Source organism: Notechis scutatus, chromosome 9, assembly GCF_049901735.1.
Source record: "Notechis scutatus isolate UNSWTSFEM ecotype Mainland chromosome 9, rNotScu1.2, whole genome shotgun sequence".
NCBI lineage: Eukaryota > Metazoa > Chordata > Lepidosauria > Squamata > Elapidae > Notechis > Notechis scutatus.
The window spans coordinates 6,921,775-6,946,300 of record NC_142017.1 but is presented as its reverse complement, the minus strand read 5'-3'; the positions used below and the strand labels follow the sequence as shown (position 1 = coordinate 6,946,300).

The 24,526-nt window shown below is 41.6% G+C and overlaps 1 protein-coding gene across 1 annotated transcript in view; it reads right to left on the bottom strand.

Annotated features, from left to right (window-relative positions):
- The window catches only part of LOC113417530 (ATP-binding cassette sub-family C member 12-like), a 59,795-nt gene extending 37,609 nt beyond the window's left edge, over window positions 1–22,186 (bottom strand). Inside the window, exons 1-13 of the mRNA XM_087971791.1 lie at window positions 22,026–22,186; window positions 19,119–19,274; window positions 18,088–18,235; window positions 16,668–16,901; window positions 15,207–15,380; window positions 14,417–14,564; window positions 14,053–14,201; window positions 11,980–12,087; window positions 9,837–10,112; window positions 8,845–8,916; window positions 7,771–7,895; window positions 4,722–4,794; window positions 1,859–2,062 (exon numbers count right to left, since the gene is read on the bottom strand). Of these exons, the coding sequence (XP_087827917.1) occupies window positions 1,859–2,062; window positions 4,722–4,794; window positions 7,771–7,895; window positions 8,845–8,916; window positions 9,837–10,112; window positions 11,980–12,087; window positions 14,053–14,201; window positions 14,417–14,564; window positions 15,207–15,380; window positions 16,668–16,901; window positions 18,088–18,235; window positions 19,119–19,274; window positions 22,026–22,186 (2,028 nt within the window). The remainder of the gene's footprint in view (window positions 1–1,858; window positions 2,063–4,721; window positions 4,795–7,770; window positions 7,896–8,844; window positions 8,917–9,836; window positions 10,113–11,979; window positions 12,088–14,052; window positions 14,202–14,416; window positions 14,565–15,206; window positions 15,381–16,667; window positions 16,902–18,087; window positions 18,236–19,118; window positions 19,275–22,025) is intronic.
- Window positions 22,187–24,526: the final 2,340 nt, after the last annotated feature.

Genomic DNA, 24,526 nt, shown 5'->3' with positions numbered 1-24,526 from the left:
CATCTTATAAATTATTTAAAAAAGCTTTTAAAAGACTTCCAAAAAGGTCAGAATCCATCTTGCAAAAATGATTTGCACATAATTCTTGACTTACAACTGTTCATAGAGAGTGGTTCAAGTGACAATGGCACCGAAAAAAGTGATTTAGGATTGTTTTTCACACTTACGATCTTTGTGGAATCTCCATGGTCACGTGATCAAAATTCGGACCCGTGGCAACTGACTCATATTTATAACATAATCAGAGTTGGAAGGGACCTTATAGGTCATCTAGTCCAACCCCCCGCCCAAGCAGAAGACCCTACACCATTTCTGACAAATGGCAGTTCAATCTCTTCTTGAAAGTCTCAAGTGATGGCGCTCCCACAACTTCTGAAGGCAACTTCTGTTTCATTGGTTGATTGTTCTCACTGTCAGAAAGTTTCTCCTTATTTCCAGATTAAATCTCTCCTTGTTCAGTTTCCATCCATTATTCCTTGTCTGGCCTTTGGGTGCTTTGGAAAATAGCTTGACCCCTTCCTCCTCTCTGTGGTAGCCCCTCAAATATACTGCTATCATGTCTCCCCTGGTCCTTCTTTTCACTAGACTAGCCATGCCCAGTTCTTGTAACTGTTCTTCATATGCCTTAGTCTCCAGTCCCCTAATCATCCTAGTTGCTCTTCTTTGTACTTTTGCTAGAGCCTCAACATCTTTTTATAGTGTGGTGACCAAAACTGGATGCAGTACTCTAGGTGTGACGTTACTAAGGCTTTATAGAGTGGTATTAGTACTTCCCTTGATCTTGATTGTATCCTTCTGTTAATGCAATTTAGGATTGTGTTGCCTTTTTTGGCAGCACACGGCTGGCTCCTATTTAGCTGGTTGTCCAATAAGACCCCAAGATCCCTCTCACAGTTACTGCTGCTAAGCCTGGTTTCACCCGGTCTACATGTGTCCTTTTGGTTTTTCTTGCCTAAGTGTAGGACTTTACTTTTCTCTACATTGGATTTCATTGTGTTAGATACAGCCCAGTGTTCTAGTCTGTCAAGATCCCTCTGGATCTTGAGCCTATCTTATGACGGTGGCAATGCCCTGGGGTCCTCTGATTCCCCTTTTGCAGCCATGTGACAAGCAAAGTCAATGGGGGAAAAGCCAGATTCATTTAACAACCAAGTTACTCACTGAACAACTGCAGCGATTCACTTCATAACTGCGACAAGAAAGGTCATAAAATGGCGCAAAGTTCACTTAACAAACGTCTCCCTCAGCCACCGAAATGTTGGACTCAATTGTGTCTACCTATATTCAGTGGTGGGATTCAGCGGTTCGCACTGGTTCAGGAGAACTGGTTGTTAACTTCCTGAGCAATTTGGTGAACTGGTTGTTGAAAGAAATTATTTTGAATCCCATCACTACCTATATTGGATTACTTTCATCCAAACTCCATCCCTGGGTGAATTTCTGATTTAGGATGCTATTCCTCATAGCCATTCCCTATACCAGTGATGGCTAACCTTTTCAGCACCAAGTGCCCAGAGCGTGTGTGTGTTCATGTATCCCCAAAATGCAAGACGCATGTGCCCTGCCCCCGCACATGCATGCATGACCCCCACACCCACACACACGTGCATGCAACCCCTGCACATGCACGCACAACCCCCGTTACCCCAAGCATGCATGCAAGACCCCTGTGCATGAGCCCTGCCCCTGCACATGTGCACCCAGGTATGTATGCTCAACTGCCGTATGTGCGCCCCCTTGTGCATGTGTGGCAGAGACCCGAAGATCAGCTGGATGGCGGGAGGCATGCATGCATGCCATAGGTTCACACTCATGGCCCTATACAGTTCTTTCCCATTTCTTTCAGCAATTTGTTTACCTGCAGCTGATGTGATACCAGTAGGATGGTTTTCTCTTTAAGAGCTTTCTTAATGCATTCTTCAAAAATAGACTTTCCAACTTGAGCATCCACGGCGGACAAAGGATCATCCAATAAATAAATATCTCGGTTTGCATACACAGCACGAGCCAAACTGATTCGCTGCTTCTGACCTCCAGAAAGGGTCAGAGCCCCTTCTCCTATCTTTAAAAAAAACAGAAGGGAGACATCAATCAAACCCAAATATATAATATTCATATAACCACTTTAAAAAACAACAACCCAGCTTTCTATCCTTATTGCAATGTGAACATTATGTGACATTGTCAGGTTATGAAATTTTTCAGCATTTATGGCAAACATTCAGAGGGCTGATTCTTTATTCCATAGATCAAAATGTTCTTTTTTGTTAGAGCAGACAGGGCTGCTAGGTGTTCATCTTAGAGCAGTGATCCCCAACCTTTTTTACGCTGCGGCCCGGTACCGGCATCAGCTGGCGCCGCCATCTTTTTTGATGAAAACGTGCTTCCGGTGAGCTTTCTACCCGGAAAAGCTCACCAGAAGCACTTTTTCATCAAAAAGATGGTGGCGCCCAGCAAGCCAGCGGCCCGGTAGGACTTGTTCCGTGGACCGGTACCGGTCCGCGGACCGGTGGTTGGGGACCCCTGTCTTAGAGTACCGTAGAGTCAGCCTAATTTTCTGAAAAAATATTTTGGCCAACTGTTGTATTCTGCAGAGAGACAGATAAATCTTAGCAGGCAAAAAAGAAGAATATTAGGCCCCAAGTACTGATAAATTATGAAGGGAACAGGGACATCCATGCATGAAAAGGAGAGAGAAAACAAAAAAGTTAAGATGACATCCACAACCATAGATTTATCACACAACTATGATTGTCTTGTTGACAATGGGGCTTCAACCACACCACGCATCCTTCCTATCACTTCCTCTAAAGAGTTGAAGTTGATTGCTGCTTGAATTACATGGAGGAATGTACTGGAATAAGGTACTCCACAGCCTAGGAAAACACAATCTTAGCCCTGCAAGAGAGGAGAGAGTGAGAAAGAAACTCAAGATTGTCCCATCTTGATTTTCTTTGGTATAACATGGGGAGAAACTCTCGGTCAAGTTATTTTACATGACTCTGCAACTATAGTTTACAGCAGTCCTGGTGGCATCTATTTTCTGACTTGGTTGACCTCAAAGGGCTGACAAATTATGATATTTTCCTGACCTCTGATCTTTTGCCAGTTTTTTTCTCTCTTTTTTCTCTAAGAACAGCTGCAGAGTGACTAATTTGACTTAGAGCAGGGGTGTCCAACCTTGGCAACTTTAAGACTTGTGGACTTCAACTCCCAGAATTCCTCAGCCAGCTTTGCTGGCTGAGGAATTCTGGGAGTTGAAGTCCACAAGTCTTAAAGTTGCCAAGGTTGGACACCCCTGACTTAGAGGCTTGGTTTAAAGGTAGAAAACTCTCTTTCCTTTTGGGAAATTGTTATGGTGAGGTGCTATTAGTTCTAGGGTTGGGACTGTGGATAATGTTTGTGTGGTTCCTTCCTGCCCCATAACTAACCACAATCCTGGCCCTTCGCCATATATTTTATTTACAGCGAGCAACCAATTATATGGCATGTATGTTTACAGGGAATTCCTAAAAAGATATGTTCAAGATTTTTCTCCTAGGAATCTCTCAGTATGTCAGAAACTCGGAAATCAATAGCGGCTATAAGAATTCCAGTGAGGCCATAATGCCATTTTCACAACGTCCACAGATGTTGAGCAGAGTAGCCAGGGCAAAATTATTTCGTAACTATGAGTCCCAAGTTCGATCGTGTTGCAAGCCAGAGTGCCGAGAATGAAAATGTAAACTGACAAGCTAGCTTGGAGGGACAAAATGCCAAATCTTGTTAGAATAGATTTTTTTTCCTCCCCAGGGTTCAGACTTGCTAGTATTACAGTCATTTCCAGGAAAATACAGCAGATTGCTCAAACAATAAAATAGGAATATTTAAAGCAACTTTTTTCTCTCTCTCTCCTTCAGATCCACTAATTCTTTGGTGATAAAAATACAACATGACCCAATTTAGGCTCAATGTATTATGACAAATGCTGGGTTTATGAAACACATCAAAATTAAATTAGCAAAACACGATTGGTTTAACATCTTGGCCTACCCGTTACTGATCAACTGACAGATAAGTTCCCACAGCAAACTGGATCCAATCCCAGTTTACATTAGCCTACCATGTTATTTGAAGCCAGGGGTGTATTAGCTATGCTTTGTGGCTTATTACCTTGCGCACAACATATCGTGATTTATCCAACAAGCCATGACTAACCCAATAATAGCTTAGTATGTTCTGAAAGTCAGTCTATATCTGTAGCAGCCCTGAAATCAGAATCATGTCACCCAGTGTTGGGATTCACAAAGTTTTACCACCGGTTCAGTGGGCGTGGCTTGGTGGGCATGCTTTGCGTGTGTGCATCTGTATCACTGTTTCACAAATCTGATATAACATCTGAAGATTTTAACATGCATTAACATTGAGGTTTTGAACCCTTCATACTAGGTAGAATATCTAAGGTTAGTTTTACCAATTGGCTTCAGGCCCAGTGATGCATTTTTCTTTCTTGTAAAAGCAAACATAACGCTGTCATTAATTAACCAACTGGCCAGGAGATTGGACATCAATGATTCTCTCTCCATCCATCGTACCTCACTGAGTTACCATGTGTATAAAATCAGGGGGGGTTCTCCAAATATGTTGCCATGAGGTGAGATACCAATACACAAAATAAGCAAAAAGTAAGTTGGCAGTTTAATTTAGCATCCTGAAATTGAATAAACACACATCATACTTACTTCAGTCATATCTCCATAGGATAAACGTTCCATATCTGTCTTGAGACTGCAAATGTTGATGATGTGATTATACCTAAAATATTAAAACTGAGCTGAACTGCAAGCAACGATTCTCAGCAGATTTATTTCACTTCTAGAAATGAGCCTTGTAGCAATATTGTGATTATTATTGGAGAAGACCCCTTCAGTGTTGAGTATTGCCAGTTCTCCAGTCTTGACTCCGTCTCAGCCTTAAATAGCTAGACCAGACATAACCAAATAACCTAATTCTATTTTTTATTGTAAAGCTGCACTAATAGAACCTTGCAAGTTTGAAAGTACAATTTCCCCACCATCAACTGTATAGCCTTATACAGAAGTACCTCGGGACTCAACAGCTTTGAAACTCGTGGAATTTGGTACTCGATGCATTTTGATAGGAAAATTTCGTCCCGGTACTCATCTTTTCTTTAGTACTCAACACGCCAGCTAGAACTTATTGATGCTGGTTGCCTCGTGACTCGCTAACCTTTCCAGCCGAAACAAAGGATGCCACGTTAGTCATGGGGTAACTCTTGCCCTTTTCACATCTTCTTCCAGTCTTATCTTAGCTTCTGTAATCAATTTGTGTATTTTCTCCCCCTCATCACTACAGGTAAACTGAAGTTTTATTTTATTTAATCTAAGTATTTATTAATTTCTAGGTTTATTTCTCATATAATGATACCAGTATGTACGGTGTCCTGTTTGGGTGGGGGATTGGACTAGATGATCTACAGGGTCCCTTACAACTCTGTTATATACAACCTTATTTTTTTAATACATTGCCTTTAAAAATTTGCATTTGGATTTGGGACACATTACATTTATTTACATTATTCCTTATGGGAAAATTTTTGTTTGGTACTCATCGTGTCTACCAGAACCAATTAATGTTGAGTACTGAAGTGTCACTGTTACTTAGCATTAAGGATCCCTCGTAAAACTCCTGTTCCACCCATTACGTAACTGTGGAAACTGTGTTTCCTCTTATCTGACTCTTCCCTAGATGGCACCTCTTCAAAAAAAAATTTCAAGCTAGAGAGCTCTTACAATAACCAGCTGAGATGGAAATAACTCAAGCAAAGAAGGCACTTGAATAACTGGGCCTTATCAATTATTTTACCCTTAGATATTCTATGTAATATTTGAACTGAGGGTTGCTTTTCTATTTCACATCATTTCAGCAGCAAAGCTTAATGCTTTCCTGCAGCATCTAATGGCTCGTGACATGCTAGTCATATTCCCTGGAGCCATTTTGAAGAGGTGTTAAAATGTGCTCTTGGGAGATGTGTTTGCTTGTTTGTTTGTTCCTGCTAAGCTGGAATAGACTTTTTTTTTTTCTTTTCTCTTCTTTTTTTCTTTTTTCTTTTTGATCCACTCCACTATAATTTGAGGAAACGACAGAAGTGATATTTAGCAACCATTTACTCTCACAGCTGAGTACACTGGTCGGGTATAATATTTAGAAAACTAATAAGAAAGAACAGCTTCCTTGGTTTCATTAAAAGCAAAGCTTTTCCTGGGGAATACATAAACTCTATTTGAAAATGAGAAGCTAAGACATGTCTTATCATGATTACTCTAATGCAGGTTGTTCAGCTGAGGACCTGCCTGTGGCCCTTAGAGTCCTTGGGTGAAGCCCTCAAAGACCTTCTAAAATGGCCAACCAAATTGTAATTTTGGTCTTGACACGTTTAAAAAAGAACATTGAATATATGGGGAGTGTTAAGGTTAACTGTACCTAATTACCACACTAAAATTTCAAGTATGTACATTTCAATTAAACCCATTTAAATTATTTTGTCTTGTCAGCCCCTCTTGGTTAAAAATACCATCAGGCACAACCTCCAGATCCACACATGTAGAGTTCAAGCTAACTACTTTATTACATTCTGCATGTTATACAGGGATCTCCCTAGACTGCTTGCCTTCTCTTGGGCACAGGTAGATAAGTTCTAGAGTTCAAGAGGGGTGTCACTCCTGGATCTCTCGTGACTGTACAATGATTCAAAACTAATCCGCTGCTTGAGTCCTCCTCCCTGCCTGACTGGGTGCTTCCTAACAAATACAGCCTCTATCATGCTAATATCAATAGCAGTAGTACCTAGACTTATATACCGCTTCACAGGGCTTTACAGCCCTCTCTAGGTGGTTTACAGAGTCAGCTTGTTGCCCCCAACAATCTGGGTCCTCATTTTACATGACCTTGAAAGGATGGAAGGCTGAGTCAACCTCAAGCCTGGTGAGAATCGAAATGCCAAACTGCTGGCAGGCAGCAGTCAGCAGAAGTAGCCTGCAGTACTGCATTCTAACCACTGCGCCACCACGGCTCATAATCAAAGGTTAAGGTTGATCTCAGGCTTGAAAAAGTTATAATTTTGAGAGATTGCAGAACAAAGATCCAGCAACTGGTTTTTTTTTCTTTTCTTGATGTAGAGTCTTTCAAGGAGAGTAGTCCTTGATGTGTCTAGAAGAGTGCAGTGCTAGGAACAGGTGATACTGCCCAGAACCCTCAGACTCCCAGATCTCTGGGATTGAGGGATATGTTCTTCATTTCTCCTCAACTTGGCCAAACATGGTTGTTTTAGAGGACATGCATCTCATGCAATAATGAAACTTCCCAGTGCATGAAGCTGCAATGTCAGTTTGGAAGTTCTCCAATCACGACTGTTTGTGTTGGTTCACAGTAGATTCTTCCAACCCTCCCAGGAGATGAAGCAACTCAACTAGGACCTTCTGGATGCCATATTACGTTGCTATAGGCCAGGGGAGTCAAACTTGATTTCATTGAAGGTCGCATCAGGGTTGTGTTTGACTTTTGACTATTATGGGAACATGGCTGAGGGGGGACGTGAATGGCCATGGTGGGCATAGCCAGCTCATTGATGTGATGGCCTCCTGCAGCCCTCCATGCTCCATTGTCGCTGGCAGAGGACTACAAGAGGCCATCATGGCCAAAAACAGAACTCAGGTGGGTAACACATGGCCCTCCTGAACTCTGTTTTTGCTGACATTTTTTAATAGTTACCTTTGTTCATCGTAGTCTTCTCCAAACAGTATATTATCCCTGACACTTCCATGAAATATCCATGCTTCCTGGGACACATACGCCAAAGTGCCATTCACCACCACATTCCCATGATACAGATACATCTGAAGAGGACAGAAGGAATGGTTGCATGTCAAATCTGCTCCAGTGGGTCTCCTTGTTATCTGTGATAAATCACAGTGCTTAGATACCTATTTTGCTTCTGACGGAGAACTTGAAAATAATGGAAAATTAGGAAAGGGGAAGAGAAAACTCTGCATACCAAGACCAGCTCTCCCATCAGGGCCAAATAAGACATCAGTTCTACTCTCCAAATTTGGGTCTTGTGTAATGTAGTGGAAGTGATCATTTTACAGATTAACAGAGATGGGAGGAACCTTGTAGGTCATCTAGTCCAATCCCTCTTCCCAAGCAGGAAACCCTACACCATTTTCTTTGCTCTTATTGTAATTTTGGAATTGTGGTTGGAGAAACATTTTATTATGTCTCCTACACCAGTAATTATCGGACAGATTGAATTTTCTTCATCTGTACAGTTCAGTCCCTCCCATAGTTTGCAGTTGCATAAATATTTAATTCTACAAACTTTCCTACGTCTTCTCAGGGGAGCTTACGAAACCTGATCTTTGGAAATACTATCTGATAAGGACCTCTTATATTTATACACAAACTGAAAATCGGCTATCCATTGAATGAAAGATTCAAGGCTCCGTCCTGGACATTTTAATGCACCAAAATGCAATTTGTATACAGAGTTGGAGAGCAAATGCATGAAATTTTAGATCTGCTTCCTCTGTTTAAGTAAATAGTAAAACACCTGCTACCGACAGGATAATGTTGGTATTCATTAACTATAAGAGCTGAGAAGATCAGCATATTACCAGAATGATGTATAGTTCATGCACGATAGGCCTAACTTTGGCTAGCAAAGAATTACTGAAGTTTTGACTTGATCAGCATAGCATCGTCAGGGGACAAAGCCATGTTAACTGTAAAATATTGTAAAATATTACATTAGAGTTGAACTGAGAAAAAATGTAGACATTTACATACCTGTCCTAATACTGCCTTGAGGATTGAGGTCTTTCCACTTCCGACATTGCCACTAATCCCCAAAACTTTGCCCTGGGAAGAAAAAAATTGAGTATATTTTGTACATAGCAGTAGAGTTAGAATACTTTAGAATTGGAATATTTTATTTGGCCAAGTATGATTAGACACACGGGGAATTTGTTTCCGGTACAGAGGCTCTCAGTGTACATGCAAAACGACAGGGTAATAATAATCATAATAATGATATCAGCTGTGGGGTGCAGAGGCTCAGTGGCTAAGATGCTGAGCTTGTAGAACAGAAAGGTCGTCAGTTTGGCTGTTCGAATCCCTAGTGCTGCGTAATGGAGTGAGCTCCCATTACTTGTCCCAGCTTCTGCCAACCTAGCAGTTCGAAAGCGTATAAATAGAAAAATAGGGAGCATTTTTATGGGAATGGAACATGTTCCGTCCACCTTCGGCGTTTAGTCACTTCTTCGGACAGCGCTGGCTCTTCGGCTTTGTAACGGAGATGAGCTGGAAACAACAAGCACGTATGTGCATGGGGAACCTTTACCTTTACTATTGATATCAGAGGGAGAAGTAGAGAAGGTGGACAGGCCGATAATAATACTATACCCATACACAAGGGTAAATAGACCTATGGCCGTACTGTGGGAAATAGGGGTTCAGCAGAGTGATGGGATGAGAGAAAAAACTCGTGTTTAGTTGTTTTGGCATGCAATGCCCGATAGCAAAGGGAGAATTGTTGCAATAATTTATGTCCAGGATGTGAGGGGCTGGTAGACATTTTCTCAGCCCTCCTTCTGACCCACACAATACACACAATAACCCATACAATACACAGTTCATCTATGGAAGGCAAGCTATATTACAGAAGTAAGGTAATCAATCCAGAGGTTGTTAATATCCAGACCAAATCTTAACCTCTTACGAGTTAAATTATCACTGAGGTTGATTTTTGGTTTAAAATATTATTGTTCCCATATACTTACTTTCTTTACTATAATATTTATATTCCTCAGGACGAAGCTGCAGTCGATATTGCTCCTAATCATTGATATCTGAGAGTGAGAAATGACCGCATCTATTCTGGGAGGAGATTTGCAGACCTTTTTCTGATGGAGAAGTGTTCCTTTCCCACTTTTGCTGTGGGTGGGTTCCCCAGAAGCACTTTCCCAAGATAAGGTGACATTGTTCAGCATCACAGCATTTCTGGAGCCCTGCATGGTCGTCACATACGCAGAAGGCGTTTTCATAGTGAGAATTTTCTACAAGACGAAAAAAAAATGAACTAAGATATAGCAATAGCACTTAGACTTATATACCGCTTTACAGTGCCTTTCTAGCCCTCTCTAAGCAGTTGACAGAGTCAGCCTATGGCCCCACAACAATCTGGGTTCTCATTTTACCCAACTCGGAAGGATGGAAGTAGAGTCGACTTTGAGCCGATGAGAATTGAACTACTGTCAGTGGACAGTGTTTGCCAGCAATAGCAATAAGACTTATATATTGCTTCACAGTGCTTTATAGCCCTTTCTAAGCAGTTTACAGAGTCAGCATATTGTCCCCAACAATCTGGGGCCTCATTTTACCCACCTCGGAAGGACAGAAAGCTGAGTCCACCTTGACTGAATAATATATACGAATATGTTATTGATAGATAACAGAAACTTGCAAATCTTGTGCCTTACATCTATGAGATTCACAATCATCCAAGTCATAGTTGTCCCAAAGATGCTTTTTCCAGCTGGACTTTCTTATTTGTTTGTTTGTTTTCTTTGAAAAGGTTTCACTTCTCATCCAAGAAGCTTCTTCAGTTCAGAACTGAAGAAGCTTCTTGGAATGAGAAGCAAAATGTTTTCAAAGAAAAACAACCAAGAAAGTCTAGTTGTATTTTGGAAAAATCAGCAATGGGACTCTTGTGCTTTATCTTCCTTTTTATATATAAGCTAATATATTTTGACATATCAATGTGGGAACATAGAGTTGGGAAAATAGCTAAAATGGTAAAATCTTGGCTCATAACACCCCAGATTTAACTGTGGCCAAAAAGAAGAAAGTGTGGATAATTGATATGACAGGGCATAGTAGAATAGAAGACTAAGAATTGGAGAAGATCAGAAAGTATGAAGTATAAGATAAGAAAACTGAAGTTGAAAGATTAAGGCATAAACTGGCTGTGTTGGTCCCAGTGATTGACAGTACGTTGGGTGCCATACCAAAAAATCTTGGATGACAGTTAGAAAATTTGCGCGATGCCAAATTTCCATTCAGTCAATTACAAAGGGCCACATTGCTTGAATGTACACATATACTATGTTAATAGTTTTTGACATCCTAGGTTTTTTGGAGGACCTCAATGCGTATGAAGGCCAAACCAGCTAAACAGAATACCAGAATTGGAAGGAACCTTGGAGGTCTTCTAGTCTAACCCCTTGCTTAGACAGGACACTCTAAACCATTTCAGACAAATGCTTGTCCAATCTCTTCTTGAAAATCTCCAGTGTTGGAGCATGTGCAGCTTCTGGCGGAAAGTTGTTCCACTGTTTGTTCTAACTGTCAAGAAATTTCTCCTTAGTTCTAGGTTGCTTATTTCCTCGGTTATTTTATTTATTGATTTGATTTGTCAATTGCTTACAAGATACAGGTAGAAGAATAAACATAGTTTTGAATACATGAGATGGATACTTATAAGAAAAATAAAAAGAAACAATAGGACAGGGACAGTAGGCACAATTGCTTTCCACCCATTGCTTCTTGTCCTGCCCTCAAGTGCTTTGGAGAATAGCTTGACTCCCTCTTCTTTGGGGCAGCCCCTGAGATTTTGGAACACTGCTATCATGTCTTCCCTGGTCCTTCTTTTCAATAAACTAGTCATACTCCATTCCTGCAACTGTACCTCATAAAGAACTGTGATTTCACATTGTTGTGTGTATAATATAATTTTTCAATAATAGATTAAGGGGCATTGACAGCAAAAGGGGCATTGACAGGGGCATTGACAGATACGATACAATATAAGGAATCCAGTGTATCCTGTAACTAACACAGGGTATTCTTTGTTTATCTACTTGCTTAAATATCCCAAAATATCTGTAATCATTTCCTCCCGACCCCACCCAAAAAAAGCACTACCTTCAGCCTTTTTAAGGCGACACTGGCTTCTGCAAGGGATTTCACTGAAAATGGCAAAATGGCAATTGAAAACCTCATGGTATTAAATACTGAAATCACACTGAAGGCCTGTAAAAGAGAAGGAATTAAAAGGATTCTTCATATCACGTGGGAGGGGGATTCATCCCTTTCAGAGGTTCTAACTTCCTTTTAACTTCCAACCCCCAAGTTTTATTTTCCCAATTTGGTGTCATCGATTCCCTCAACTTGGTGCTGCTAAATAGGATGGACTCTCCACATTGTCTTAAATTATTGTCTCAGGAGTCAGCCAGAATTTGCAAAAAAATTTACTAACACATTACCGGTAGTCTTCGACTGACGACCACAACTGAGCCCAACATTTGCTAAGCGAGATGGTTCTTAACTGAGTTTTGTTCCATTTTGCGACTTTTCTTGCCACGGTCGTTAAGTTAAGTTAGCAACATGGTTGCTCAGTGGCTTCCCCGTTGGTTTTGCTTATCAGAGGGTCGCAAAAGGGCATCACGTGACCCTGGGATACCGCAACCATCATAAAGGTGAGCCAGTTGCCAAGCCTTTGGATTTTGATCATGTGACCATAGGGATGTCAACAGAGAATTGGGCAGGACCTTGGAGGTCTTCTAGTCCAACTCTCTGCTTAGTCAGGATACCCTACACCAGTGGTCGCCAACCAGTGGACCGGGGAACATTGGGGGTCCGCAAGAAAATTTTGGTGGTCCGCAGAGAAATGTCACCTGCAAAGCAATTAATCCAGGCTGTGCTGGAACACAAGGCTTGCGTCACTTTCATTGCAAACAACACGAGGTACTGAGGGGAGGGGGAAAAAGGGCAGGGGGGGGAGTTGCCCCACTCACCCCATGTGCCTGGCCTGGCCACTGGGCTGCTTCTTTCAGCTTCTGCTTTTGGCTGCATGCAAGGAAAGCAGCAAAAGTCTTTCTTTCTCTCCCCCAAACTCCACCAGAAATGAGTCTTTGGGACCCTGCAAGGCATCCCGCTCCAAGACACTGCACCAGCAAAGACTCATTTCTGGTGGAGTTTGGGGGAGAGAAAGAAAGACTTCTGCTGCTTCTGCTGCTTTCCTTGCATGAAGCCAAAAGTATCTCTCCCTCTGAGAATGGAGCTGGAGACGGTAAAGAATAATCGATCGATAGGAAAACGGGGTGGGGGAATTTTCCTGCAGACTTTTTTTTTGCGGGGGGATTTTCCCCGGGTCTCTGGTCCGCAGGATTTAAAATTATGAGTTTGGTGGTCCCTGAGGTCCAAAAGGTTGGTGACCCCTGATCTAGTCCAATCCTCAGCTCAAGCAGGAGATCCTATAGTATATCATTTCAGACAGGCGACTGTCCAATCTCTTCTTAAAAATCTCCAGTTTCCATCCTTTGCTTCTCTGTCTTGCCTTCAGTTGTTCTGGAGAATAGTTTTCTTCATATGTTTTCCAGTCCCCTAATCATCTTTGTTCTCTACACTTTTTCTAGAATCCCAACATAGCTATTATCTCTCTTTGAGCACAATGAGAATATATCTGCTGAATATAACTCCACACCGGCAACAGGAAGGGCATCCGGCCAGTAAACACTCAGCTCCATTCAGTGGCCCTGACTCCATCCCACAAAGGATTATGGCAGGGGTGTCCAACCTTGGCAACTTTAAGACTTGTGGACTTCAACTCCCAGAATTCCTCAGCCAGCAAAGCTGGCTGAGGAACTCTGGGAGTTGAAGTCCACAAGTCTTAAAGTTGCCAAGGTTGGACACCCCTGGATTATGGGGTCATTAAAAGATGATGATGATATTGGTGTGTGTGTGTGGGGGGGCATGTGTGTGTATATACACACGCACGCACACACCTTGGTGACCAAAACTGGACACAGTATTCCAAGTGTGGTCTTACCAAGGCATTATAAAAGGGTACTACCTACTTCACCTGATCCTGATTCTATCCCTCTGCTAATGCAGCCTAGGACTGTTGATCTGTCATTTTGGGGATCATCTTAGTTAGGGATTGATAGCCATCATAAAAGACAACGGGGCAATTAAGAAAGAGAAGCATCGTCTTACATCAGCAGCTGTGAGTTCACGCTTTAACAGGGTATGGAAGGAAAACAGCATAACAATGGTTAACGTGGCAACGATTGAGGTAAGGGCAGAGTTCACGCTCTGGACATATCCTGCCTTTTCCAGTGTTTTTCTTTCTGACTCCCTGATGCCTGCAAAGGGTAAAAAGACATCATCCTGTAATGACGTGGAACAAAGGGATCAATCATCCGTCTTTTCTAGACTGTGGTCTATAATTTTGCAAAATTATACCCTGTATGCCTTCAATTGAAGGTGAATCATAAATCGGGGCGTGGAGGATCACGTTTAAAGCATTCCACCGAAACGCGAACCAACTACGGTAGAGTCACCTCCCCACTTCAGGTACCTGTGATAATTTTTGCAAAAGATTTTTCCCAGGCATACATTTTGATTAGCTTAATGTACGTCAAAACCTCATTCATGATTAGCACACGTTTGTCGGTCAGCAAAATAGAGCGTCTTCGGAAAACGGACGTTAATTTGGCCATCAGCATCTGCAAGGAAGGCGAGCAAAAAGTGAGCTGTCAGCATTCCAGCAACCTTCCATTCCACCCAATAACTCCGAGACAATAATCTTCTCAAAATTTCCTTTTTATTTTGGATAGTAAACTGGCACAACTGGGGAATCCCGAATCTGAAAGTTCCGGGCTTCCTTGCAATAAGTAAAAACTACAAAATCCATCCCCCTGCACCCATCAGCACATCACATGCCCCAATCACCCTCCGTCCCAACTTAAGACTTTCCCTCACTTAAGTGCAAAAATAACATGACCTTGAATCAGAAAAAGATTGTTGCTATGTCTAACTAGATATACTCCAATAAATTCCCCCCTCCCACTTTCCCAGGTTCAAATGTGGCAGCGTGGGAGCATCTGATCTCAATATGGCTTCTAAAGCTGACATCAGCAACAGCACAGATTTTTGGCACAACGTCCCGAGTTTGACACCTGTGGACTGGGATTTTTTCTCCACACCCTACTTTACACATCTAGTGGCCACTAACAACTTCCTTAAAATGGGAGGTTTTTTCCTTTCTTTCTTTCTTATTTTAATAAACACAGAGAGAGAACCGTCGGTGAGATCTTCTGGTACAAACGACGCATCACCATTTTGTAGAAAAAGGAAAACGTTTTTACCTGTAATGGTATAAATGCAGCATAAATGAATGTTCCCATCAGTGCTGTCGGACCAAGGAGGACACAGGAATAGATGGTGCAAACTATGATCAAAAGAGGTGCCAGCACGGGCATGGGGCCGAACAAAGCAGCTTCAAATATCCGGAAACCATCATTGGCTAAGAAATTAATCAACTGAAAGGCAATGAGGAAACTGCTCAGAAATGATCCTGCATGTGGCATATCCCCCCCAACAAAATTGGCTAAAATGTGCCCAAATTTATCCCCTATATGTTGGAAATGTGTTCAGGAAAATGGATTGTATTATCGTGTATGGTGGAATTGTAGAAAAGCCCAAATTTTTTGGCACAAAATCCAGAGATGGTTAGAAGAGATGTGTGAAATTAAAGTAGAATACAAACCGGATTTTTTTAAAATTGGGAATGAATTTAGAGAAATATAATGAAGATATAATATATATAATAATACATGTAATCACAGCTGCAGGATTAATTTACATCCAAAAAATGGAAATGTAGGGAAATACCAGACAAAATACAAATAATTAGAAAAATTTGGACATGCGCAGGAATGGACAAATTGACACAAGAACTAAAAAATAAGGACGAATTTGAATATTATAAAATATGGAAAAAGTTTTACCACTGGTTGGAAAAAAGGAAGGATCAGGAGTATTAAAAATGACTAATTATTATATATGACTAACTAATTACTAACTATTATATGTTATATATATAGAATGTAAATATATATCATGTATTATGTATGTATGTATTATTCTTCATATGAATTAGCGATGTAAGACAACTAGCTGGGTCAGGAGGATTACACCACGTTCATTGTCAAGTTTGAAGACCCCTGTTGTAGACCATCATTGGCACAATAGCCAAGAAGATCAGTGGTGGGATTCAAACAATTTTGTTACCGGTTCTGTGGGCATGGCTTGGTGGGCGTGGCAGGAGAAAGATACTTCAAAATCTCCATTTCCCACCCCACTCCAGGGGAAGGATACTGCAAAATCCCCATTCCCTCCCCACCCCACTAACGTGCTTTCCAGCTCTGTTCTCCTGTGCAGGGCAACCAAAGAAGACCCAGCCGATCAGCTGGGACTCGGGAGGCAGAGAATAGATGGGGGTGGGGCCAGTCAGAGGTGGCATTAGCCGGTTCTCTGAACTACTCAAAATTTCTGCTACCAGTACTCCAGAACTGCTCAGAACCTGCTGAATACTACCTCTGAAGAAGATGTTGGGAAGCTATGAAAAGGGACATGAAGGCCATTGCATTGTCCTCTTTGGCTGTTATTCCTTACATTAAATTCTAAAGATGCTGTATTGTATGATGATTAGCCATCACTATTGACTCCACTCGTTAATCAGAAATTCACAATATCTCCACCATGTACCATTTTGCAAATTAAATGTTGATAGGAAATCAGAGGAGGATGTGATCTCCAAATCTTACCTTGCTTAAAGATGCGTGTTTCAAGGACTTACATGTCAGCAAGGTCTCAAAAGCGATAGTTGTCACAGCAACCTTTGCCCTGATAGCTGTGCGATAGTTGATGACCCACGTCAATGACCACAACACAACTTTGGAAACTTCCATGAAAAAAAGGGCCGTGCAGAGGCCAATACCCTCCAGCAAGTCCTTTGAATCTTTGTCATTGTACTGGAGGATGTTATGGAAGATCAGGGTCTGCCAAAACATAAACGTAATTTTTTTGGAGGGAAATTGTGTTGTTAAGCTGATATTTTTTAAAAGCAGTTGATATTATTCAATACTGCCTGATTAAAATCAGTTTAAAATCTGTGCAAAAAGATTGACAGGTGTAACCATCACTCTCCCAGCATAAAATAATCTTCAGAGTATTGGATCATCTATCTAGTATTATTTGCACCCGGTGGTTGATCTATTGATTCTCATTCAATTTGATGAGAGAGGATTTGGTTTTGAAATTTCTTTCAAAGCAGATGCCAATTGCAATGAGTGTCTTAAAAGTAAAATAGGTTTCTCTCTTTCCCTCTCTCTCTCTTCCTCTCTCTCTCTCTCCTCCCTCTCCCTTCCTCCCTCCCTCTCCCTCTCCATTCCTCTCCATCCCTCTCCCTCTCCATCCCCCCTCTCTCCGTCTCTCCTTCCCTCCTTCTCTCTCCCGCCCTCCCCCTCTCTCTTCCTTCCTCTCTCTCCCCCTCTCTCTCTTTGCTCTTAGAGACAAAGCAACTGGAGTCTACAGCATGGTCAACTCGGTGTGGCCAACTCGCCATGATCAACTCTCCATGGCCAACTCTCCACGACTCCATGGCTAACTTGCCATGACTAACTTGTAGCCAATTTGCCCCAGCCAACTCATCGTGGGCATCTCACCATAGGGTAATTCAGCGCAGGACAAGAGTTACACTACTATCAAAGAAATGGTGGAATTGACTCATTAAAGAAAGGATGCCAAAGGAGGGACAAAATGAAATATGAACGACAAAAATTAAGATGATTTTTAAATTTGTTTTAAATACTTAAACTGAATTGTTGAATTGTCCTGCAGTGAGTTGTCCCCCTGCGAGTCGGCCATGGCGGGATGGCTACATCATGTTGGCTGCAGTGAGTTGGCCATGGCGCATTGGCTGTCCCAAGTTGTCCCACTCCAGGCTATTTGGCTTCAATTCTTTCAATCCCAGAGAAAGACATCAGAAACCCACTCCAGGGTAGCCTTTTGATGGAGGGGTGGATTTATCAAAAGTTCTGCCTCCAACAAGGGTTTGAAATGTCCTCTTTTCCCCTGGAGAACATTTTTTTTTTTTTTGAGAAATCACCCCATCAAATTCTCTTTCCAAAATCTTTTGAAAGGTTATCGGTGTCAGCTCTCAACATGTACTTCCTGGGTACTCACTGGCCCCAAAACACCAAAACTGGTATAAAAAATATTAGCAATTATGTCCATGAAAATCCTTGTCCTTTGAAATTGAAAAAACACTTTGTGTAAAGAAGCTTTCTCAAGTCCAACTTTGGCAACCTCAGCTTCCCAAAGGAGTCGAAATCTGTAAAAAAAAAAAAAAAGCAAACAACTCACGTTACCTATTTCTTCCATGCCCGATGCTTGTTAAAGTCTCTGTTGTCCATGATTACAAAGGCCAGATGAAAAATTGAGAAATTATAACAGGGTATCTCATTTTAAACAGGCATTCAAATCCAGAATTGGATAAGTATCAATAAGGGCTTGGCCAATGTTTTATCTCAAAGTTGGTATTTTACTCCACTGTTTGTTTCACTGGCCTTCCACTTTGCAAGGAATAACAGAATAACAGAGTTGGGAGGGACCTTTGGAGGTCTTCTAGTCCAACCCCCTACTCAGGCAGGAAACCCTATATTATTTCAGACAAATGGTTGTCCAGTCTCTTCTTAATGCACACCTTCTCCAAAGAACGTCCGTAAAGAAGACTTAAACCAGGATAATAATTTTCCACATGCAACCGAAAACATGTAGAAATTACAAAGTCTTGCTTTGGCCCACTGCCCTGTTTTCCTTCTCCTTTTGGGAAAGATACAGCAGGATGCCAACAGGCTTGTTATTTTCTTATCAACAACTGTTTTCCCCAAAAACAAGACTGGGTCTTATATTAATTTTGGTTCCAAAAACACATTAGGTCTTATTTTGAGGAAAATATGGTACTAAAATGCATCCGACTGGCTAATGATCTTAACTGGGGCTTATTTTGGGGTAGGGCTTATATTACGAGCATCCTGAAAAATCACACTAGGACTTATTTTCCGGATAGGTCTTATTTTGGGGGAAACAGGATATTAGGTTTGTTATCTTCAAAGTCCCACAAATGCAAACCAGGCCACCTCCTTCACCCCAGAAAGATTGGGGTGGGCTGAGAGAGATTTTAGAAATAATAGCCGCGTCCCCAACAGCCGTACCTTTTGGCATTTGGTTCGGCACTGTCGTAGTAAGAGATAGGAGGCAACATGGCTATATCGATTTTGTGCCGGTATCCTTGGAGCATTAGAGAGGAAAACCAAGAATAGGTAGCAAAGGAGAAAAGTCCAGCATTGTCCACTGGGTTCTTGGAAGACCTGTAGGTCGGGCAAAAAAGGGGGAATTAGCCACTGGGAGAAGGGGGAAGATATTACAGGGGTCAAAAGCTTCCATATGCCTTGGACCAGGGGTCCCCAAACTTGGCAACTTTAAGACTTGTGGACCTCAACTCCCAGAATTCTCCAGCCAGCTCTGCTGGCTGGAGAATTCTGGGAGTTGAGGTCCACAAGTCTTAAAGTTGCCAAGTTTGGAGACCTCTGCCTTGGACCATTGCTCATCTGGTCCTCCTAATCATCGCTTTGATTGACACTTGTTCATCAGTGAGACCTTTTCCACATCTCCGGCAGCCTTTGAGTTCTCTAATCTTTTCACGGGATATTGAATAGCTGTCTCTGAGAAGTCAGCCTCTTTGGTTGTCTTTTCAGCAGTGAAAATGGGTAAGACATGAGTTTTCTTTTTTTAATTTACTCCAGCTTTGAGTTCTCAACAATTCTCCCATGCTTGCCAATCGTTTAATTTCTACAATAAGTGTAAAACCAGGCTGTGAATGTGTGAAGAATGTAAAGCTGGCCTCAGGAATGGGGAACAGCTGAGCAAACAAGGGTTGTTGTTGTTTTTTTAAAAAAGAAACAATTACAGATATTCCTCAACCTATAACCATTCATTTAGTGGCCGTTTTGAAGTTACAATGGCATGGGGGGAAAAGTGACTTTTGACCATTTTTCACACTTACGACCACTGCCGCATCCCTGTGATCATGCGATTCAGATGGTTGGCAATGGATTCAGATTTGTGATGGTTGCAATGCCCCGGGGGTCATGTGATCCCCTTTTGCGACCTTCTGACAAGCATTGTCAATGGTTAAACCGCTTAACAACGTGGTTACTAACTGAACAATGGCTATGGTTCACTTAACAGTGGCAAGAAAAGTTGAAAAAGCGGGCCAAACTCACTTAACAGATATTGGGGTCAATTGTGGTCATAAGTTGGGGAATCCCTGTGTCAGGTTCTCTCTGCCCCATCTCACACCAAACAAAAATCAAAATGGGATTATTGAGGTTCTTTCTTATGCTTTTTTCTTTCCCAGGACTGAGTTGTGTTTTTTTTTGAAAGTTTCCCCTTGAATGGTTCACCTGTGCTTTTCCCATTCCAAAACCAGCTGTATATTTTTCCACAAGTTGGCACAATCCAAGATCCCTGAACCAACATGCTAGCCTGCTTCCTTTTCCAAAACTCTAAGGAGGCACCAAAAGCTTACCAGTTACCCAGAAATGGCAATTTTGGATGGCAAAAAAGGGGAAAGATACTGCAGGAGATGACCAGGCTGAGACCGACGGAGGGGTCAAACGTGTCATAAATCACGAATTCCTGCATTCCCAGAAGTCCAGCCAACTTTGAATACCGTATCTCTCGTTCATTTCCCTTGACCATTAGTAGCTCAGATTTTTGTAGAGAGCTTAAGCTTGCAATAAACCTCTAGATTCATTTTAACTGCCTGAATCTCCTGATTTCTCCTGTGCTTGACAGATACACCTACATTTTAGAATGTGACCGTCTAGTGCATCACTTAGGTGTGTTCAGCAGCCAAAAAAAAAAAAAAAATGCTGCATACCAAAGGCTTAAATTGGGGTTAGCAACCTTCTTACTATTAAGGGGAGCCTATTGAAAACGTCGTGCCCATGATGAGTGAAGATGATGCATTCAGAAGGTAGGGATTTTAAAGTGAGGAAGACTTCCTTCTCCAACTTTGATAGGCCTTTTTATGGCCTTTTAACCTTCTCAACCCTTCTGCCTCATAAGTGTCCAAAGAACAGGCAGATTGCCTGCCATGCCCCTGTCGGAGTCTGAATCTGAGAGGAAGACGAACAGCTGACAGGGAGCGGGAGTGTGGCTCCCTTGGCTGTGGAGGAGGCTGGGGAAGGGCAAAGTCTGGCTGGGGCAGAGCAGGACAGAGATAGAACAAGGGAGAGGGAATTCAGAGGAAGAACCAAGCCCACCTCCTCTTCATCCTAGAGCACGCAGGGAGGAACGGAAAAGAGAGCAACGTGGGTTGCGTGGCTTACAGGGGAGGAAAGGGCCCTGATTCCCTTCATTAGCTGCAGCTGAGAAAACAGTGTATAAAAAAGGCAAGCTGTGTGCAGCAGGCTGTTGGGAGCAAGTGTGACTTTAACTTGTATTGTTGTGGCTTATCTGTGCTCCTAGCATCTTCCCAACTGTGTGAGTTTTGCTGTGTTTTCAAGTCTGAAATTCTTGCTCCTGCCCTGCTACACTCATTACTTCAGTTTGGCTTATTTGGACTTTAAGTTACAGTTTGTGTTTACCCTGTTTTGGACTTCATTTTCTGCAGTCAAAGACTGCTCCTGAGAGAGTTTTTCTCCAACCAGAAGGTAACCTGGACATTGGGGGCAAAGTTGAAGATAATAAGGGGACTCTTATTGAATATCTGACTGCGTTGCCTTTGTGCCACGCCCCGGGTCATCACATTGCCCTTCTTACAAATCCAAATTGGAAGCCAATTTGAAATTAGTCAAGGGCCAATAAAAAATCAGTTTAGAATTGTAATCCCCTTACTTGCAGGTTGATCACCCCTTATGTTTTAAAAGAAGTGCATCAATTTATGAGGCTAATTTAAATACTCTGCCTATCTACTACATCTCAGTGAATGGTAATAACTAAAACCAGGTCTCTGATAATCATAAATTAGATGATTGATTCATTCAGGAGTCGTGGTGCCAATCATAGGGATATTATTCGGCGCGATATTCTAAGTACGAGAACGCGGAACTTGCCTTGCTCTGAAGCGGGTGGGAATCATGGTTTTTAAGCTTTGTGAATATTTCTGGTAGAAGGTCTTTTCAATATTTGTTTTGTTCAAATCAGTGGGAGGCAGATAATGTTCCACTATTATATCGTCATTCTGAAGGTACCAGGGTGTGCTGTTCGTAGCCATTTTTTTTTTCTTTTAAGGGGAAAAAGAGAGAGAGAAGGCAGTTAATTTTGAAGAACGATTTCTTTTCATTTTCCTTTTGGTAAAAAAAAAAATTAAAAGCTGGAAGGCTTGGAGTCAGAAGATGAACAGAAATCTCTGCCAGTCAAAGGCAAATATATCTGCATAGATCTTTTTTTTTTTTTTTGCAAAGCCATGTTAATGTCAGAAGCATTAAATCATTTTTTTCAGTGGCAAAAATGGAAAGATCCCAAATATTTATCAATAGATCATAGCTGATTGAGTCTGTTTGGCAACCATCCTCTACTTTTCAAGACCAAAGCAACTAGACTCTGGGCCTTTATAAAAGGGGTGTCCAACCTTGGCAACTTTAAGACTTGTGGACTTCAACTCCCAGAGTTCCTCAGCCAGCTGAGGAATTCTGGGAGTTGAAGTCCACAAGTCTTAAAGTTGCCAAGGTTGGACACCCCTGCTTTATAACTTAATGAAAGCCCAACCAAGGCTGTCCCCTTAGTCTGTGTGGCCTTCTTCTCATCTCCTCCCTTCCCCAATTCTGCATCTGTTCTTCTTCGAAAGAACAGCTTAGAGAGATAGATAGATAGATAGATAGATAGATAGATAGATAGATAGATAGATAGATAGATAGATAGATAGATAGATAGATAGAATTCTTTATTGGCCAAGTGTGATTGGACACACAAGGAATTTGTCTTGATGCATGTGCTTTCACTGTACATAACAGAAAAGATACATTAGTCAAGAATCATAAGGTACAACACTTAATAATAGTCAGAGTACAATAAGCAATCAAATCATACTAGGAAACAGTCAATAAAAATCGTTAGGATACAAGCAACAAAGTTACAGCCATACAGTCATAAGTGGGAGCAGATGGATGAAAGGAAGGAGGGGAGGATTAATAGTAATAGTAATGCAGACTTAGTAAATGGTTTGTCAGTGTTGAGGGAATTATTTGTTTAGCAGAGTGATGACATTCAGGAAAAAACTGTCCTTGCATCTAGTTGTTCTGTTGTGCGGTGCCCTATAGCATCATTTTGAGGGAAGGAGTTGAAACAGTTTATGTCCAGGATGTGAAGGGTCTGTGGATATTTTCACAGCCGTCTTTCTGACTCGTGCAGCATACAGGTCCCCAATGGAAGGCAGATTCTAAAGTAAGAAGCAGCAGCATCAAAACTAGGCCAAGAGTTTGGTGGGACTTTTCCTCAGGCATGGTTTATACCCTATGTTTTCCATGCATACCTAGTGACAACAAAATACATTTGTGGGTGAAGGTTCGGTCTTCGAATTTATGGGTCGGTTTCTGAATGTTTCATTACCAGGCCAGGTAACATCTTCAGCAGAGTTTAGGGGGTGTCAATGTCTGTGTTCTTCTGTTTATAAGGGCTTCAGGAGTGGGTGTGTCAAGTGAGGTTCTTGTGATGGGTCTTGTGGTAAGATCATATCAGGTCTGAGTCATTGGGAGGCGATCTGCTGGTGGTGAGAGGTTGTGTGTGGGTTGTGTGTGGGTCAGTGCTGCCTCTGGTTGGCTGTGCTGTGGAAATATATTTGCTGCTACCAATTCTCATTCGCTTTGATGGAGAACATGCTTCAAGTTTGGAATGTGTTAAATGTATTGTTCTGGGTCACACTGATCCATTCATTTGGGGGGGGGGAGATCTCACCATTTTATAGAGATGAAAGGATGGGACCTTGTCTTCGGGACATGGTCCAGAAGCGAGAGAGAAAAGAATGGAAAACAATTATGAGCACTAAGAGCTGGAGAAGAAGAACCCTAAACCTGGAGCTAAGGTTGTGATGAAAATTTTTTTTTTAAATAAATTTTATTATATTTTTTTTTTTTTATTATAAATTTTGTATTTTATTATAATATAAAATAGAAAAGAAATAAATTAAAATATATTTTTATTATATTTTTTATATTTATATTATTATTTATTTAAATTTAATTATACATCAGGACTGCCTTCAAAACAGACAGAAAAATAGCAGCCATCCTTAGCAACCCCAAAGATAAAATTGACCTGGAAAACCAAGGCGTATACGAAGTCCCCTGTGCATCATGCCCGGCCACATACATTGGACAGACCAATAGAAGAATAAGTACCCGCCTGGATGAACACAAAAATGCAGTCAAAAAGCTGGAACACACTTCCTCACTAGTCCAACACATGGAAGCTACAGGTCATAGCATCAACTTCAATGGCACCAAAACCCTGGCCACTATGGAAAACCCTAGCCACAGAGTCATCAGAGAAGCCATAGAGATTGAAAAAGACCAGAAAGCATGAACAGAAGAGATGATTCCACCAGGCTGTCAATCAT